Source organism: Dreissena polymorpha, chromosome 1, assembly GCF_020536995.1.
Source record: "Dreissena polymorpha isolate Duluth1 chromosome 1, UMN_Dpol_1.0, whole genome shotgun sequence".
Lineage (NCBI taxonomy): Eukaryota > Metazoa > Mollusca > Bivalvia > Myida > Dreissenidae > Dreissena > Dreissena polymorpha.
The window spans coordinates 104,508,249-104,529,698 of record NC_068355.1 but is presented as its reverse complement, the minus strand read 5'-3'; the positions used below and the strand labels follow the sequence as shown (position 1 = coordinate 104,529,698).

At 35.0% G+C, this 21,450-nt stretch overlaps 1 protein-coding gene across 1 annotated transcript in view; it reads left to right on the top strand.

Moving 5' to 3' along the window:
• Nucleotides 1–2,407: 2,407 nt before the first annotated feature.
• The window catches only part of LOC127865204 (retinol dehydrogenase 7-like), a 42,825-nt gene continuing 23,782 nt past the window's right edge, over nucleotides 2,408–21,450 (top strand). The window contains exon 1 of the mRNA XM_052405196.1: nucleotides 2,408–2,805. Coding sequence (XP_052261156.1) covers nucleotides 2,502–2,805 — 304 coding nt within the window. The 5' untranslated portion in view covers nucleotides 2,408–2,501. The remainder of the gene's footprint in view (nucleotides 2,806–21,450) is intronic.

The following is a 21,450-nucleotide window of genomic DNA, read 5'->3' as shown; positions in this document are numbered from 1 at the left end:
GGAAAAAGTAAACAACAACTGTTAAGACTCCCTATTGTTATCATTAATACGCACTCTTAAGTGTCCTTACTGAAGCTATTTAGCGCATTATCGATTATCGATTGCCTTTAGTGCACAAGAAATTGGCATGTTATTTTAAACTAATTGTTGATAAGCTGATAATAATCTTGAGAACAAGTCACCCAGATCATTAAAGCGTAGCATAACGGTTTTACCAATATATGAATGAGATAACGTAAATATTAAACTTAACAAATTTCAAAGGAAATATTTTTTAATGACATCTTCACTAATTGCACATGCAAGTAAAAGTACATAAATGCTGAATGTATTATGTGCAGCAAATATGAATATGTAAACTTCATGAAATAAAAAAAGTATAATATATTTGTCGTTGTTTTAATTTTTGTTTGTTTCCGTTCTAATTAAGTCAAAAAACCGACATTCACAATATGTCGATGTAATCGCAATTCATATGCTCACTTATGAATGAATTAATTAATTCGATGTTTTTCTCACATTTCCACCAAAATGCATGGCTTACTGATAATTTTGTTTGATCATCCAAGTCTTACAACTTACCAGTTAATAAGTAAGGAACAATTAATTTGTTTAGAAGCAACTGTAGACAAATACTCAACATATCAACTTTTATTATGTTGTTAAGGTACCATATCTGTTAAACGTTTGTAATTATTCACAGATTGATACTTGGATTTGTTGTGATCTGCTATAATGATGACAGTTTTGCCTTTAATTTTCATTAACAATTTTATGATTAAAGCCGCATATCACACCTTTAACAAACAGTAATGATTGTCAGTAAGTTGTACCGTTTAAGTTCCACTAACAAGTATATGATCAAAGCCACAGGTCACACCTTTATCAAACTGTAATGATCGTCAGTCAGTTGTACCTTTAATTTACATTAACAAGTATATGATCAAAGCCACATGTCACACCTTTTACTAGCTGTAATGATATAGTAAATGTCGACTGCGTATATATATTTCAAAATCATCCAGCTTTTACAAACCTTTACAGCATATCTATAGTATAGTGAGCTTTACACAGTGTTTTTACGTAATAAATATTTATTATTAAAGCGTGTGTTTGTGTGTGTGTGTGTGCGTGCGTGCGTGCGTGCGTGCGTGCGTGTGTGTGTGTGTGTGTGTGTGTGTGTGTGTGTGTGTGTGTGTGTGTGTGTGTGTGTGTGTGTGTGTGTGTGTGTGTGTGTGTGTGTGTGTGTGTGTGTGTGTGTGTGTGTGTGTGTGTGTGTGTGTGTGTGCGCGCAGAAATAGCGTCATTATGGCCATGATAATTGGACATTCACAGACTAAGTATCTTAAGTCGAGCACTTTGTGCCCAGTGTTCCCATACCCTGGATTTAAAGTGAAAGATTTCATGCGCGGTCACCTTGCTTTTACAAGCAATTGTGCCAGAAATCGGTAAGTTCCTTTTATAGTAAAAGTTTTGTACACATTATCCGCAGCCTCATTCCTTATTTGCATCAGATCATTATTATTTATTTAAAGTGCATTTCTATACTGATAGTTTTGTTCACATTATCCACAGCTTACTTCTTTATTTGCATCAGATCATTATTATTTATTTAATGGTCCTTATTTATATATATTATCCGCAGTTTCCTTCTTTGTACATATCATCCGCAGTTTCGTTATTTGTATATATTCTCCGCAAATCCCTTCTTTGTATATATTATCCGCAGATTTATTAATTATTCATATTGTCCGCAGTTTCCTTCTTTGTATATTTCATCCGCTGTTTCCTTCTTTGTTCATATCATCCGCTCTTTCCGATAATCCTTCTTTGTCTATATTATCAAAGACCTATAGATAACACGTGACCCGCGTCCGCCGATAGATATTATCGCATATCGCTATAGCGGAGACGAGCGATTCCAATCTGTGTTATCTATAGGTCTTTGATATTATCCGCTCTTTACAGATTTTTTTGGCGGCTGATCGTCATAGATAATTATCTAATTTTTGCAACATGTAATAATTTCTATTATATAAAAATATAATACGGGATAAATAGCAATGTATGACTCATTTTTTATTATATGTATTTATATTATGTACCATATATTTAATTACACTTGCTTCAAAATTTAATTTATTGTTTATATAATTTACGATTTCTGCCTATTTTTTTTTCAAAATTTGGCTCTTACCAAATCATAACGCGAAAACAATTACAATCCATATCGTCTCCTATTTCCTTCTTTGTTCATATCATCCGCTCTTTCCGATAATCCTTCTTTGTCTATATTATCCGCTCTTTACTATATACGCTATATCATCCGCTCTTTTATCCGCCTTTTAGCACGACCTTCACGAATTTCTAAACCAATCAAAAAATGTTTTACACAAGAAATGTCAATAAAAATATGGCGGACGACATGCTGATAATCCAAGCAAAGCTCTCATTTTTTCGTAAAATCAAGCAGTTAGAAGATATATTGCCATTTGACAGCCATGAGCTTTATAATTGATGATACTGATATTCCGGAGGACGATGTCATTCTGTTTTCTATCTTGTATTCGTGTGTCACGGTTGTGTTTGCCATGGCAGTTCTTTCAAAATTCTTGACGAATGAATTCCGTTTCGGTTTTAGATCAGCTTTAAGCTTAGCAGTTCTGTTCTTAGGAGAACCATTATGTCAATTTTTCGTGAAGGGGCCAATTGGAGTCGTTTGCTTTGCTGTTGGATGCTTATTGGTGTATTCTATACTCCCTGCCAGCCACTTACCGGTTGGAAATAAAGCTGTTCTTATCACAGGTAATGTCTTTTGTTTATCGTCCGATTATCGTGTATCTATCTGTTAATGAACAAAGTAAAACAATTTCTGCACTAATGCAAATGATGCTGCAATAAACGATTTACCATTAGAGATCAATGTAATTTCCCTAACATCACATTCAAAAAGCCAGTCTCAGTACTCTATTGCAATAGGAATTAAGCCAACAAAACTGAAAATTAGATGCACTGAAGTAAACATATTTATACAAACTGAAGCCTGAAGCAATAATTTATTTATTTTTGAACTTCTGTTTACAATTTAACGAGTTCGGTTTTACCAGTATTGGTCAATTTTCTTTTAAAGGGGCCATTTCACAGATTTTGGCATGTTTTGAAGTTTGACATTAAATGCTTTATATTGATAAATGTAAACATTGGATCTAAAAAGCTCTAGTAAAAAATCAAGAATAAAATTTAAAAAAAGAAAAAAAGGTAACCCTCAGCAGGACTCGAACCACTGACCCCTGGAGTCCTGGAGTAAAAAGTCTGCGCATTAGACCACTCGGCCATCCTTCCTTTGACAATGAATGATGTATTTTATACTTCATATAAGCAATCCTCGTAGTTTCACAAAATAAAACAACAACAACAGAACTCTCCAAATTATTAAATCGTTCCGCGTTGCAACGCTTTATAATTTTCAGGTTTTTAAATCATCAAAAGATGCATGTAAAGGCTATTTTAGAGCATGGTAAATGTTCAGTATTACGGTTTCCTCACAAATATCATAACTAAAACAAAAAATTGCGAATATATGGAACAACTTTTTTCCATTTTTTCAATTTACCAAAACGTGAAAAGGCCTCTTTAAGCAACATTGACATGTACAAGTGCTAAAGAATTGATAAACACAAACGTTCGCAATATGTTTAAATAAAATTAAGGCATATATGTTAGTATTACAAGATTTGATAAATGTATCATCCAATAGGGACGGGATATACCCACCGAACATATATATATATATATATATATATATATATATTATATCAATATATATAACATCTGATCATGTCACCTGTTTAGCTCACCTAATTGCTCAGGTGAGCTTTTAGGATCGGTCTTTGTCTGTCATCCGTCTGTCCATCGTTTGAATGTCCACATTTGGTTTGTAAACACTCTAGAGGCCACATTTCTTGTCTGATCTTCATGAAACTTATTCAGAAGATTTGTCTTAATGATACCTTGATGAGTTTCGAAACTGGGTCTGTCATGCTGGGTCAAAAACTAGGTCACTAGGTCAAAAAAAACAAAAAACTTGAAAACACTGTAGAAGCCACATTTCATGCCCAATCTTTATATAATTTTGTCGAAATGTCTGTCTTAATGATATGTTGGTTGAGTTCATAAGTGGTTCCGTTCCGTTGAAAAACATGGCGGCCAGTGGGCAGGGCAGTTTTCTCCTTACTTGGCTTTAGACAAACTTTATGAACACTCTAGAAGTCGCAATTTTTTGCCCAATCATCATGAAATATGGTCAAAAACTTGGTTTTATTGATATCTCGGATGAGTTCGAAAATTGTCCATATCGGTGAAAAAACATGGCCACCAGGAGGCGGGGCAGTTTTCTCAATAATATATGTATATAGTGAAAACATGTGAACACTCTAGAAGTCATATTTTTGGTCCAATCTTCATGAAATTTGGTCAGAATATTTGTTTCCTAGATACGTGAGTAAATGCTGCCAGGGGGACAGGGCAGTTTTCCTTATATTCATATAGTAAAAAGGCTTGTGAACAGTTAAGAAGTCACATTTTTTGCCCAATCATCATGAAACTTGGTCAAAACATTGGTTTTATTGAAATCTCGGATGAGTTAAAAAATGATCCAGATCAGTGAAAAAACATGGCCGTCAGTGGGCCGAGCAGTTTTCTCTATATGTATATAGTGGAAACATGTGAACACTCTAGAAGTCACATTTCGGGCCCAATTTTCATAAAATATGGTCAGAACATTTTTTTCCTGGATACAAGAGTTTAGTTCGAAAATGGTTCCAGTTCGTTGAAAAACATGGCTGCCAGGGGGGGGGTGGCGCATTTTCTTTATATTTATATAGTAAAAAAAGCTTGTGTACACTCTAGAAGTCACATATTTTGCCCAATCATCATGAAACTTTATGAAAACATTGGTTTGATTTATATTTCAGAGGAGTTCAAAAATGGTATCGATCGGTCAAAAAACATGGCGGGGAGGGGTGGGGCAGTTTTCCTTATATGACTATAAAGAAACCTTTTGAACACTCTAGAAGTCACAATTTGCCTAATCATCGTGAAACTTAGTCAAGACATTGGTTTGATTGATATCTCGCACAAGTTGGAAAATGGCTCAGATCGGTGAAAAAAAACACACTTTTTAGCTCACCTGATTGCTCAGGTGAGGTTTAAGGATCAGTCTTTGTCCATATGGTTTGTAAACACTCTAGCATTCACATTTCTCAAGCTTTAGCATTGTTTATCAAAGTTGCTGAGAAGCTATATGGCCACTAGATCTCAGTCAAGTTTGATAATGAGCAAAAATCGCATAATAAATGCCAAAATTATTGCCCTTAGATTGTCAAAATTATTGTAATATTATTCAAAATCCTTGTAAACACTAAAGGTCACAATTTTGTTTCAGATTTTATGAATCTGTGTCATAATATTTTTGTAAGCAAAGTTTGATGTTATTCAAAATCCTTGTAAACACTAAAGGTCACAATTTTGTTTCAGATTTTATGAATCTGTGTCATAATATTTTTGAAAGCAAAGTTTGATGTTTGGTCATGAGTAGTGCTGCAACAATACGCCAAAAACCAGATTGCAATATATTGTCAGTTCAAAAACCCGCATTTGGATTTGCAATATATTGCAATATATTGCTAACTTGTGCCAGAATTATAACTCGCCAGCTTATCACCAAAACCAACTTAATTACATGAACATAACTTTTGTATTGTATGTTTAGGATCTACAGGCTTTTTCCGCCCTATGCCACGGGTCCGAAATTCGGCCCCATTCCCAATGCAAATCTGGTTGTTTTTTTCCCAATTGAAACAAAAATTCCCAATTAAAAAAAAAAAAAAAAAAAAAATTTTTTTTTTTTTTTTTTTTTTTTTTTTACCCTTTTAATATATAAGTTGACCTGATCTGGTGTAGAAAATAGAAAGTATTGCATAAGTAAATTATCTGTTGCCTTGAATTTGTTTTAAGAACTGTAAAATATGTTAATGATTATTTAAGATTTTCCTTTTTTCCTCAAAATCCGGCGCTTCCCGCGATTTTTTTCACCTCGGAAAGGCCAAGCCTTTTTCCCAAATTCAGATTAAAAAACCTGCACTAATCACACATGTTCATAATATTTTGTAAAATTTTAATAATAAGTTATCAAAATAGTCGTTATTTACCAGTTAACGGCTTCTTTGAAATATAAGAAACACTGTTTTAAATAATTGACATGCGATAATTTTTCCCAATTGAGCCAATTTTGCGATTAATTTTTTTCCCAAAATGGGGGTTTTCACGACGCGAAATTCCCAAAATTCCAGTGTGGCGTTTTCCCAAAATGGAGCGGAAAAAGCCTGATCTAGTTACCGTAGGTTTCCACGTATAGCGGGCTCCCTTGTATAGCGCGCAGGCTGTTTTTTTAAATGCAAAAATGGAGAAAAAAATATTTAAAGACAATAAACCCACCAAATCGGACCGAAAATGGCCGCCATTTTACTATTGCACAATCCAATAATCCGGTGCATTGGAAAGCTTAAATAAGCATTCAAAATAGGAAGCATCATTATTATAAGGAGCATGGGTTGCATAGCACTATACTTTTCTGACAATTTTGTAATTTTCTAGCAAAAGATTAACAGTCCACGTGCATTTTGTGAAAAACGTGAGAAAATAAGAAAATAAGAATTAGTGTACATTGTGTGTTTTTTCTTCGGGGAAAGCATGGGCATTTCCGGTACATTTGAATGTCGCATAGGAGACAGGGATACAGTTGTTGAGGTACACCAGTGTCAAACGTTCAATATTTATACACACAAAATGCAATTGCATTTCTTCATGTTCTCAAGTGTCAATTAGTGTCTCAAATGTCAATTAGCGTCTTAACAAGTCGTGGCACATATTACTCAATAACATCTGCCAATTACGAAGTGCAAAATGACCCCCTTTCACACCTACCGTTACCCGCAAAAAAGACCTCGTTCGCATCTCCCCTTGCCTGCTCTCCTGAATGTCGACAACAATCCCCATCGGAATTCATCAATAAAGAAGTGTAATAACACAAACAAAGAAATGTCCGCAAGTTTATTCAAACAAATTTTTTTTTGACCAAAACTTCTTCTACCGCATTCATAACTACCAGTAGCGACTTCTTGTTGTTTCGACAATGGTCCCTCTGTCTGTACGATTATAGGGTGGTAGTTTTCTGGTTACCAATTTAGCAGCCAGGATAGCGTTGTATCAATGTATAGCGCGCACCAGCTTTTTAATTTGAATTTTGGAGGTAAAACACCGCGCACTATACGTGGAAACCTACGGTATATTCTATTGGCATTTCTAGCCTTTTTTAGCTCACCTGAGCACAACGTGCTCATGGTGAGCTTTTGTGATCGCCTTTTGTCCATCGTCAACATTTTGCCTTGTGAACACTCTAGAGGCCACATTTATTGTCTGATCTTCATGAAATTTGGTCAGAACATTTGTCCCATTGATACCTCGACTGAGTTTGAAACCCATTTGATGCCCAATCTTCATGTAACTTTGTCAAAATGTTTGTCTAAATGATATGTTGGTTGAGTTAAAAAATGGTTCCGGTCTGTTTAAAAACATGGCCGCCAGGGCGCAGGGCAGTATTCCTTATATGGCTATAGAGAAACCTTGTGAACACTCTAGAAGTCACAATTTTTGCCCAATCATCATGAAATTTGGTCAGAAGATTGGTCTCTATGATATCTTGGATGAATTCGAAAATGGTTACGTTTGCTTGTAAAACATGGCTGGTCAAAACATTGATTTTATTGATATCTCGGACAAGTTTGAAAATGGTCCAGATAGGTGAAAAAACATGGCCGCCAGGGGGCGGGGCAGTTTTCCTTATATGGCTGTAGTAAAACCTTGTTAACACTCTAGAGGCCACATTTATTGTCAAATCTTTATGAAATTTGGTCAGAAGATTGGTCTCTATGATATCTTGGATGAATTCGAAAATGGTTACGTTTGCTTGTAAAACATGGCTGCCAAGGGGCGGGGCATTTTTCCTTATATGGCTTTATATGGCTATAGTAAAACCTTGTGAACCTTCTAGAGGCCACATTTATAGTCCAATCTTCATGAAATTTGGTCAGAAGATTGGTCTCAATGATATCTTGGATGAATTCGAAAATGGTTACGTTTGCTTAAAAAACATGGCTGCCAAGGGGCGGGGCATTTTTCCTTATATGGCTATATAGGGCTATAGTAAAATCTTGTTAACACTCTAGAGGACACATAAATTGTCTGATCTTCATGAAACTTGGTCAGAAGATTCATCCCAATAATATTGTGGACGAGTTAAAAAATGATGCTGGTTGGTTGAAAAACATGGCCGCCAGGGGGCGGGGCATTTTTCCGGCTATATGGCTATAGTAAACCTTGTTAACACTGTAGAGGTCACATTTATTTTCCGATCATCATGAAACTTGCTCAGAAGATTTGTCCCAATGATATCTTGGATGAGTTAAAAAATGGTAACCTTTGCTTGAAAAACATGGCTGCCAAGGGGCGGGGCATTTTTCCTTATATGGCTAAAGTAAAATCTTGTTAACACTCTAGAGGCCACATTTATTGTCCGATCTTTATGAAACTTGGTCAGAAGATTCATCCCATTAATATCTTGAACGAGTTAGAAAATGATGCTGGTTGGTTGAAAAACATGGCCGCCAGGGGGCGGGGCATTTTTTCTTAAATGACTATAGTAAAACCTTGTCAACACTCTAGTTATGTTATAAAGTGCTGCTTTAATGTATTCTTACAATGAAGACAATGTTAAGTTAATATCCTTCCTATTTTGCATATTAAACTTGCAATAATGTATAGATTCTTAAAATAAAATATCACCATTTATTCATAACGTCTTAAATTTTTTAGCTCACCTGATTGCTCAGGTGAGCTTTTATGACCGGTCTTTGTCCGTCGTCTGTCCGTCCGTCCACATTTGTTCGTAAACACTCTAGAGGCCACATTTATTGTCTGATCTTCATGAAATTTGATCAAAAGCTTCGTCCCAATGAAATCTCGGTCGAGTTCGAAACTGGGTCTTGCAGGGTCAAAAACTAGGTAAAAAAAAAGAAAAAACTTATAAACACTTTAGAAATCACATTTCATGCCCAATCTTCATGTAACTTTGTCAAAATGTTTGTCTTAATGATATGTTGGTTGAGTTCAAAAGTGGTTCCGGTCCGTTGAAAAACATGGCCGCCAGTGGGCGGGGCAGTTTTCCTTATTTGGCTATAGAGAAACCTTGTAAACACTCTAAAAGTCACAATTTTTGCCCAATCATCATGAAAGTTGGTCAAAACATTGGTTTTATTGATTTCTTGGACGAGTTCGAAAATGGTCCAGATCGGTGTAAAAACATGGCCGCCAGTGCGCGGGGCATTTTTCTCTATATGTATATAGTGAAAACATGTGTACACTCTAGAAGTCACATTTTTGACCCAATTTTCATGAAATTTGGTCAGAACATTTGTTTCCTTGATATGAGTGTTGAGTTTGAAAATGGTTCCGTTCAGTTGAATAACATGGCTGCCTGGGGGGGGGCAGTTTTCCTTATTTGCTTTAAAGAAACCATGTAAACACTCTAGAAGTCACAATTTTTGCCCAATCATCATGAAAGCTTGTCAAAACATTGGTTTTATTGATATCTCGGATGAGTTCGAAAATGGTCCAGATCGGTAGAAAAACATGGCCGCCAGTGGGCGGGGCATTTTTAACCAGGTTTTCCGAAGGAAAAAACTGGTTATTAGATTGGCGAATGCCGGCTGGCTGGCTGGCTGGCTGGCTGGCGGGCTGGCGGGCGGGCGGAACAAGCTTGTTCGGGCCATAACTATGTCATTCATTATGAGATTTTAAAATCATTTGGCACATTTGTTCACCATCATGGGACGGTGTGTCGCACGAAAGAATCACGTCAATATCTCCAATGTCAAGGTCGCCACGACTAAAAATAGATTTAAAAAAAAACAAACTTACAAAGGGGGTTAATTTTGTTTGTTCATTTCAAAAGTTCAGTTTGAGTTTTCTCCCTTTATCAGATTTTTTTTTCACAATGAAAACCTGGTTTTGTGACAATTTTGTCCCTTGTTCTATATATGTATATAGTGAAAACTAGACTGTTATCAGCCCTGCATTATCATTTTATAGAGATAACTCTCTCCTACTTCTTGTACTGTACTTATACTATACAGAGTTACTTTTTCTTATCTGCTTAAAATGCAGGACTGTTAAACCCTGCGAGAGAGGTGGGCAGAATCCTGGAAAGATTGTAATCTGATATGGACACCTGATGGGCCAGAGTTCTGCTGCAGTGATTTATTATATCTCTGGCCATCTAATGTTTATATAATTACTGAATGATAATGGGCCTTGATTTGCACAGTACCGTAAATCCGCAAATATAATACGCCCTCGTGTATAATACGCACCCCAGAGTTTGGTCAAACTTTATCAGTAAAAATTGAAAATCCGAGTAAAATACGCACTAAAAAATCAGTGTCCGAAATCAGCCATTTCCGAATAAAATTGTCAATATATTTTTGTGTTGTGAAAATAGCAAATCAATTTGGTGTTGTCAACCATCTGTTTCACAGTAATACCCCGGTATATTGATCGCGATGTGTTATAGTGCTGTTGTCATGACAGTTGCATAATAAATATATCTGTCTATTGTTTATAATTACATGTACCATTGATTGTTACCGATAACACACGGGCCCCTTGCTGACATCCGGGTCAAGCAGTCATAATTGCAAAAGAAAGAAGCTTTCACATTTAATTCAAGTTGACAATATTCAGGACGATAATAATTATAATAATAATAAAATAATAAGGCAAAGTGGTTACTTCCGTTTTTATAGTAGTCTAGATGAATTGCTCTTCCGAAGTGTAACAAACTCGATACTTTAATTAAACTCAAAATACAATTGAACCGCTCGTGTTTTCATGATCTCTAAAATTAAAATACGCTGCTGTCATTAAGGGTAGTTTGGGAGTAAAAAACATATTATTAATTACTGTGAAACCATTATTATTCGTCAGACATTAATTTTCGTCTTTTTCGTCCTTCGACCGATGGAGGAATTCAAGATCCTAACGAACAATCATGTCCCATATTTGAAACAAATAAGACTGAATTACCGTAGGCATGACGCATTTAAATTCAGCCTAATCCACGCATATACACAGGGTTCGAAATTAACACTGGCACACTCGCAAAATGCGAGAAAAAAAAGCTTGCAAGGAAAGTTATAAGCCGCTAGTATTTTTTTGCAAGTAAAGAAATAGTGAAAAAAAGAACGAGTTATATTGCTAAATGCGTTCGACAGCGTGAACGCTAAACCGTAGGTAAATTTTTTGAACATCCGATTACCCATATGCGGAAGCGCGCACCTTGTTTGTAGACTGGTATACTTATAGTACAGATACCCGGATGGTATTGATACAAAGAACATGAAACAGTCGACTATTCACACTCAAGTAAAATCCGGTTTTGACACAAAGGGGTGTACATTATACAGTGTACTGACAACTGACATTTCCTGTAAAACGCGAATGCAATAACACTGTATCGAATGCGTCGACATCGTTTAGGTATTGTTGATTAGCGCTAATTGTTAACAACTTTATTACCCATTGTGTGTATTGTGTTTTTCAGGGGTGTTGCAGATTATACAGCCAACACGCAGCGAATCCGGATTAAAGACAATACTATTAAACGCAATTAAAATATGACGATGTGTGATCAACACCTGACTAAAATATATTCTGCGCTTTTATTACATATTAATAAAGAACATATTGATTTGTGTTTGGTTGTCCGTGATTGTAATGGAAAAAGACTAATTGGCAATTGGCTTCGTTGTTTAAAACACTCTTCAACGGTTATTCAGTCCAACTTATCCGCTTATCATAACAAAGAAAGTGTCAATGACATAAAATAATAAGGGACAGTTACTATCACCTGAAATAACAGACTTGTTAATTGGCATATGCCAAACAAGGCCCACCTCCTGCAAGTGACTACCAAGTGTCACCCCTCTTTTCCCAGCACGATTTTTTCGCAACCGCGTATTACATGTATTACAAACATTACAAACAAACCGGACGCTTTTTTTTTCTAAACCAGAAATGGATGAATTTAAGTGCTGACGAAATAGTCATTTTTTTAAAAAGGACGAAATTTCGTGCTGACGAAAATAAATGGTTTCACAGTATCACCTTTCAATTTAATTCGGCAATTGGCAGAAAGGTGTAATAGACTCTATTAGCGTCATAGAACTAATTATTTAATTACCACTCTTTACTTCAGATATGGTAAATATACAGTAGAAAGATAAATAGTGGTCAGCTAAGAAATATTTATTTACTGGTATTGTCACGTTTTTTTTTAGTCCCCTACCGGTTTCACCGGAGGGGACTTATGGTTTTGTCTCCGTCCGTCCGTCACACTTTTCTGGATCCTGCGATAACTTAAAAAGTTCTTTATATTTTTTCATGAAACTTGAAACATGGATAGATGGCAATATGGACATTATGCACGTCATTTCATTTTGTTCCTAAATAAAAAAAATTGGTTGCTACGGCAAAAAATCTGGAATTTCTGACAATGGTGGAGCCAGTAGGGGACTTATATTGCTTGACAATAGTCTTGTTTCATTTGCTAATCTCTTTATACGACTTAGCGTCCAGTCGCTATTTTGTAGGCAGACGACGATATTAACTGTGTATTTAAAGTATACAGTGTTTGCGCATGAATGACCCAATATTATCCGATAGCTCCTCCCGTTCTCACGTTTCATTCGACAATGTAATTTCATGTGTAAGCGAGCTCAATGTTGATTGGCCAGCTACCATGTGCACTTCAATAACAATAAGGTCAAGCGACAGGCTTTTTCCGCCCTATGCCACGGGTCCGAAATTCGGCCCCATTCCCAATGCAAGTCTGGTTGTTTTTTTCCCAATTGAAAAAAAAATTCCCAATTTTTTTTTTTTTTTTACCCTTTAAATATATAAGTTGACCTGATCTGGTGTAGAAAATAGAAAGTATTGCATAATTAAATTATCTGTTGCCTTGAATTTGTTTTAAGAACTGTAAAATATGTTAATGATTATTTAAGACTTTCCTTTTTTTCCTCAAAATCCAGATTTTTTTCACCTCAAAAAGGCCAAGCCTTTAACCCAAATTCAGATTAAAAAACCTGCACTAATCACACATGTTCATAATATTTTGTAAAATTTTAATAATAAGTTATCAAAATAGTCGTTATTTACCAGTTAACGGCTTCTTTGAAATATAAGAAACACTGTTTTAAATAATTTACATGCGATAATTTTTCCCAATTGAGCCAATTTTGCGATTAATTTTTTTCCCAAAATGGGGGTTTTCACGACGCGAAATCCCCAAAATTCCAGTGTGGCATTTTCCCAAAATGGAGCGGAAAAAGCCTGAGCGATGTCTCATAATCGGGTACAGACCGGGTTTCGTTTACTGCGAACACTTTCATTAAAACAAAGAGACAAATATAGAAAACCAGTCCGATATAAATGGCAGATGTTTTCAATGAAATTTTACTAGATTTTCACATTTTCGCAAATAAGATTTTTATTGAGCCAAATTCTCAATATTTTTGCAAATGGCTCAAATGGCCAACGACAGCGTGAGCCCTGTTGCACCCCTTTAATGTAATGATGTAGTTCAAAATGGCTGCCACGAAGCGAATAACAACGATTAAGTTGAAAATTTGCACAGGAAAAATTTTGTTCTGCTCTAAACTAGTATATATTAAGCACCCCCTACTTGAAGAAAAAATCGGCAGGTAAAAAAGTGCGTATTATATTCGTGGATTAACAGTATTTAGAACATTGTGTAAACATGGAACATTCTTTAGTTATGATCTCTTTGAGGGAAAATAGACTTAAGGATTTTAAATATTTTTTATGTTTGAGGATTTTAAGACAAACCGTGAACTATCTTTAATGGTCATTGGGCAATATGTTTTATTGATATGTCTTATAGCTGAAATTTCACCCATGATATAAATATAAAATAAATCATATAATATATGACAATGAAGTAAAATCATAATATGGCAGAATCTATACCTCAAAAAGAATTTACACAGATAGAGTTAACTACGACTACAAAGAAAATCACTTGCTTACTGTGTGTAGATTAAAAGATAGAGGCAAAAGACAGGCGGAAAGTGTTTGTTGGTGGTGAAAAAACTGAAATATGTTACCTAATATAAAGGGCCTCAAAATTATGGAAAAAGATTAAATTCAATTTTGTGCGAGATCTTTACGTAGTTGTAAGAGTATTCAACATGTTCAATAAACAATTCATGCTCAACAAAAAGTGCAAGTGCAAATTTTGGTAAAGTGCCATTCATTTGAGGTTATCAAATTTTTAGGGTATAAAATTGTACCATGTTGTATTATCCATATAAGTGTACTTTAATTTCAAACAGTACAGTCTAATATCTTCCTAACTTGATACATGGTATAGACATTTGGACATTATGGAACAGGGTATTGATTAGGATACAGTTAATTTTATATTATACAGTATTATTGTGTCTCTACCAAGTTACTCACTGTCTTAAGAATTCCTGTCATGAGTTATTATATCTAATAAATTATGATATCTCTTGCAAATAAATGATCGTAACCTTTTTAAATGGTGTCTCATTTTATTGTTTAAAAGATGTAAACAGGGAAAAGGTAATATCAAATATATTCATGGCTAAATTTGATGTTTGTACATGTATACAAATTAGACTTTTAAAAAGATGACATTGGTCCACATTGGTGTTTCGCCATAACGCAGCATCGTGTTATTTGTCTATTTTTTTGTATCAGGATACCTTAAAAAGTTTCCTGGATGTACTGCACATAAATTAATTGAAATTTGAAAGAATTATTTCTCATTTGTATTTTAGGAAAATATTAAATAGTTTTCATATGCTATCCAGGCAGATGCTATCCATCAGGGACCCCAATGGAAATAAGTACTTGTACTTTATTGGGTTATCCCAGGTCTGCAAGATCAATATATATTTGTTCACTGTTATCTCTTAACCATTTTTATTTATTATAATGTTCTTATCTATATTGTTGTTATAATGTACCTTGATCTTGTACCTGAATAAATTTGAACTTGAGTAGTGCCTTTAAATAAGACCAGACTATAAGATAAGACTTTTTACATAAATGTATTTATTTATTGATATGCACGTGCATACAAGAAATGTAATTACAATCTCAAAAACAAAATGTATTATACGACAATCAAAATTGAGTTATTGTAATAACTGGAAATTTGATTTGGTCTCATCTCTGAATAATTTAATTGTTCAAACGACCTATGAATCACACTTTCCATTTTCTTAAAATAAAAACAATAATATTATACTGTCAACATTGTAAAACAGAAAGGAATGTTAAAACTATGTTCCATATTTTCTTGTGATAAGAAATGTTCAGTTAAAAAATATGTGAGCTATGACCAGGCAGATGCTATCTAATTGACATGACGCCTTATCTAAGATCGCTCCGCCCACTAGAATTGATCCACCAATCAGCGATCGATTAATCGGGCGCACTCGTTAGCAACGACCTGTCCGCCATTTTCTAGACAAGCTACATGTTAAGGTTCACTTTTATTCCAACGAGTTTCTTTTGTTTTCCTCTTTAAAAAAAAACGATTAAAAATGGTTAAACGGTGTCAATGGGGATTATGTAACTCGGACAATTGATATCCTGAAAGATTAGTTGGTGACATTTAATTTATATCGTTTCCAAAGCCGAAAAGAGATCTTGAGAAGTGTAAGAGATGTATAAATACATGCGGTCGTCACCACGAACAACTGAACGTCAACAATGTCAAAGACAATTATTATATATTTTTATCGGATATACTAGCAGATTGAAATAGTTTATGTTATCGATCTGATTATCACATAATATTTCACTTTTTAAATAGTTTTATCAGTTACTATGTCAAAAGCGAGGTTCATCTGCATTACTTTAAGAGAAATAAAACCCAGCATGAAGCCTAATTCATGCTGTGTTTTATTACTCTGATAGTAATGCACTTAATTGACATACATGTTATTTGAAGGTGACATGTGATATATTATCTTATTAACGGTATCTACACATGTACACTCATGTGGTGTCACCAATAAACGCTTTTAATCCACACTAGGAGCCCGAATGCCTAGATCTCATTTTTTAAACGAGTTTCCTTTATTTTGTTCGGATTAAAAAACGGAAATGAAATATGGCAAAAACGGTGTAAAAAGGGTTAAGGCAACTCTGACATTTGGTATCCAGAAAGATAAGTTAGATGAATTAAATTTATACCATTTCCAACGCGGCAATGCGGTCTTGACAAGAGCGAGTGGAAGCTTCAAGAATTACCGAGATCCCCTTTATAGAACATTAATTTATTTCACAAACTTGAAATGTCATATAAGCAATAACTAAGCATTATTAAGTATGTATTATGTCACGTGTGCATGTAAAATAATTGAGAATTTTGGTACCCAATTCGTGTAACTTAACGAAATCCCTGTTAAAAATCGCGTTTCTGTGTGTGTCAGAAACAAGTGAAAACCATTTTGTTAGTATTTTAATAAAGACGTATCGATAAATGCTATTGTAAAAGAGTTATTATTACTGATATTAGTTAACCAATAAATGCGGTAACTTCGGGGAAGTCGGTACCTGCGCGAGCGTCTGATATTGGTAGCCTTATTAATTTATAATAGCCTGACCGTATTCCATTTCGTACAATTCTAATTTTATATCAGACAATGTCCAAACTTACTGTGTTGTTTTTGCGCTTTAAATTATAGTGCTTGATAAATGTCCCATAAGCAATGTTTAATATGATTAATATCACTTTTATATGCAATAACATGTGGGATTGAGGTAACCACCCGGCGTCAGAAAGCGCGTAAAACTTCACCGAATTCCCAGTTATAAAGCGCTATTTCGTGTCAAATACACGGGAAGGGGGGAATGTTTCGGTAATAATTTTTTTAATAACACGGGTAAATACCGGTGAAGTGTTAATTTATTGCAAATACCACCATTGCATGTAATAACGGGTTCGATTTCGGTAAGCGCGCAAGCGTTTGAGAGCGTGTTTAATGTACCGATTTACCCGTTACAAATAGCTGATGTTCTCTTTAATCGTATATTTTTTGCATTTGCAGAATAACTAAATGGTATCAACCCCTTTACAAGTGTAATATGGTGTTAAAAAAGTCCATAAAATCATCCGGAATATCGCATAAATCTATATGCAGTCTATAGGCAAAGAAGCCATTTTGGTGTTAGCTTGTCTAGGTTTTCTTCCCGCTGAGCCACGTGATTAAGTGGGCGGAGCGATCACTGATAAGGCGTCATGTCAATTGGTAGTATTGACCATGGCTGATAAGCATACTGCATACTGTCAAGTTGTGATATTAATGAGAGATTTATGATCTCCTGCTGGGGGCCAAGTATATTGGATTACATCCTGCTATAAATTGACTTGCAGGGTTTAACAGACTGATAACTGTCAGGTCGGGCTACTATAACCTTCTGAAGAGGCCAGTAGGACCTGTAAATAAACTCTGAAACACACACACAACAGACTGATAACCAGGTCCAGCTAAAATGACTCCGTGAAGGGGCGTGGGACCTGTAAATAGACTCAGAACAACAACAGACTGATAATTCAGCCATAAGAGAAAAGGAGCTTTGATATTGTATTGCAATTTTATTGAGATAATAAGTAATTGTGAAATTAGAAAAAAAAATTATCAGTCTGTTGACAGACTAAGTGAAAACATGTGAACACTCTAGAAGTCACATTATTGGCCCAATTTTCATGAAATTTGGTCAGAACATTTGTTTCCTTGATATGAGAGTTGAGTTTAAAAATGGTTCCGGTCAGTTGAATAACATGGCTGCCGGGGGGTGGGGGGCAGTTTTCTTATATTTATACATAGTAAAAAAAGCTTGTGAACACTCTAGAAGGCACATTTTTGCCCAATATTCATGAAACTTGGTGAAAAGATTGGATTTATATATATCATATAACTAATGCCATAATTATTGCCCTTAGATTGTCCAAATTTTCATTATATCATACAAAATCCTTGTAAACACTCTAGAGGTCACAATTTTGTTTCAGATTTTATGAATCTTGGTCATAATATTTATTTTTGTAAGCAAAGTTTGATGTTTGGTAAGGGGGATCAACTCAAAATATAGGTCACCAGGTCAAATCTTACAAAAACAAAAACACTCCATATGCCAGAGTTTTGGTTCTATAATGATGAAACTTGTTTGGATGTTTGTCTGGACAATTTCTAGGTCAAGTTTGACGTTTGGTAAAGATTGAATGAACCGACTCCTCTCAGGTGAGCGAACTAGGGCCATCTTGGCCCTCTTGTTTTATTTAATTCAGTTGCCCAATCTCCATGAAATTTGGTCAGATTATTTATTTCCTGTGTAGTAAAGTTTGGTTTTATTATGTCATTATTATGTACCATTAACTGTTTTATTTAATTTTTCATAACACAGAATTTTCATAATTAACAACTGTTTTAGTCATTATTACTTATCGTTAGGGTATCAACTAAGAGATAGCTGAAAGAAAGACAACATGTACACAATTTTGCAGTATCTATCTCTCTTGTTTAACCTGCTGAGTCATATTCCCCAATCTATTTTTATGCCCCCTTTCGAAGAAAAGGGGGCATATAGTGATCGGACTGTCCGTCTGTCTGTCCCTCTTTCCGTCACACTTTCCGCTTAGGTTTCGAAAAATGCTCATAACTTCTATGTCCCTTGAGATATAACCTTCATATTTGGTATGCATGTGTATATGGACAAGGCCTTTCCTTACGAACAATTTTTTTTACCCCTGTGACCTTGACCTTGAACTTAGGGTCCGTGTTTAGGTTTCGAAATCTGCGTTTAGGTTTCAAAAATTCTCATAACTTCTATGTCCCTTGAGATATAATCTCATATTTGATATGCATGTGTATATGGACAAGGCCTTTCCATACACACACACATTTTTACCTCTGTGACCTTGACCTTGAACTTAGGGTCCGCCTTAAGGTTTCGAAATCTGTGTTTAGGTTTCGAAAAATGCTCATAACTTCTATGTCCCTTGAGATATAACCTTCATATTTGGTATGCATGTGTATATGGACAAGGCATTTCCATGCGCACACAAATTTTGACCCCTGTGACCTTGAACTTAGGGTCCGCGTTTAGGTTTCAAAATCTGCGGTTAGGTTTCGAAAAATGCTCATAACTTCTATGTCCCTTGAGATATAACCTTCATATTTGGTATGCATGTGTATATGGACATGGCCTTTCCATACCCACAAAAATTTTGACCCCTGTGACCTTGACCTTGAAGATAGGGTCCGCGTTAAGGTTTCAAAATCTGCGTTTAGGTTTTGAAAAATGCACATAACTTCTATGTCCCTTCAGATATAACCTTCATATTTGGTATGCATGTGTATATGGACAAGGCCTTTCCATACGCACACAAATTTTGACCCCTGTGACATTGACCTTGAACTTAGGGTCTGCGTTTAGGTTTGGAAATCTGCCTTTAGGTTTCGAAAAAAGTTCATAACTTCTATCAAGCGTTTATAGGGGGCATAAGTCATCCTATGGTGACAGCTCTTGTTAGTTCTGCTCTAGAATTTGTTAGACCCCAGATATTGATAATTGCAGTGTGTAACTATTTACCACTCAGCTTACTGACCCTCTCACTGTGCTGTATGCCAGATGTTAATATCAGTGGTCAGTAAAAAAGCTGGTTGAACTGTTTGATATATATATCACAGTGGGAGTATTTAATGCATGTTTTTAACAATTAACAAAAAAATATGTTATTTAAATGGGAACTTCATTTCAAAACAAGATTCCATAATGATTCACTCTATATAATCGTATTTAAGATATGTTAACAAATATCAAATGGATACTCTATGAAAACAATAAAGAAATAATTTCAATTATAAGTTTCTGGAGATAAAAAAACAGAATCAGAATAACCTTCAAAATCAAGATTTACGTTTCTTATTTGCCGAGTTCATTTATCAAGATTAATCATTTTCAGGCTTTATGTATTTAAATGATGTCAGAAAATTGAAAATAAAACAGTAATGAATGATACACAATATTAATGAGATGAAATATAAAATTGATACATTTTCATATTTCTAAATTGTTTAGTGTAAAACAGCCTACTGTTGAATAATATGTTTATAAAATGATTCATGTAAACAGCAATACCTTTACTTAATTGAATTACAACCAGTCAGCAGTGTCATCCTGACCGGAAATAAGCGATTGTGGAATAAATATTTCCGCATTACATAAGTGCTCACAAAGTTACATAACTCGTAACCATCCCGTGACCAGTTCACTTGTGTAAGAAAACGAGACTGCACTACCACACCTGGATACGAAAATCACTCATTCTATGAATACTTTTGCAAAATTGAAGATAGCAACTTGATATTTGGCATGCATGTGTATCTCGTGGAGCCGCACATTTTGAGTGGTGAAAGGTCAAGGTCATCCTTCAAGGTCAAAGGTAAAAAAAAAATCAAAGCGGCGCAGAAGGGGACATAGTGTTTCTGACCAACACATTTCTTGTTTTTATTATGTAATTGTTTTGTTTTTTCGTATTACCATAAGCTTCATCTTAAATTTAACAGTATGACATGCAAAAGCAGATATTGCAGACTCCCATGTAACAACGCTACTCTGTATAATAGACTTTTTAGAATGCTATTTTTATGTAACAGTTTATTTTTACTAAACACCGATTTGTAATCATTATCATTATTTCGGATGGCTTTTCTGGACGAAATGTGGATGATTTTTTTTTTTTTTCGTTTCGGTATGATGAACATCGTATCGCAACACAATATGCGGATTGCGTATTGCGATATGTACCTATATAATGGCATATTATTGCAGCACTAGTCATGAGGGGTCAAAATATAGGTCACCAGGTCAAATCTTACAAAAACCTTGTAAACAGTATACCAGGGTTTTGGTTCAATAATGTTGAAACTTGACCAGGATGTTTGTCTGGACAATCTTGATGCAAATCAAAGTAATAATCGTGTCTGACTCATCTGGCTCAAACACTTGATCACTAGTTCATATTATTGACAAAGATTGAATGAACATACTCCTCTCAGGTGAGCGAACTAGGGCCATCTTGGCCCTCTTGTTTTGCATTGTGTGCGTACAGATTGTTCCATGCAACATTTTCTGAGCATGGGGGAAAGGAAAATTATTTTCTTTAAAATAAATCGAATACACGAAAGTGTTGTGTTTACACTAGCAGTCTAG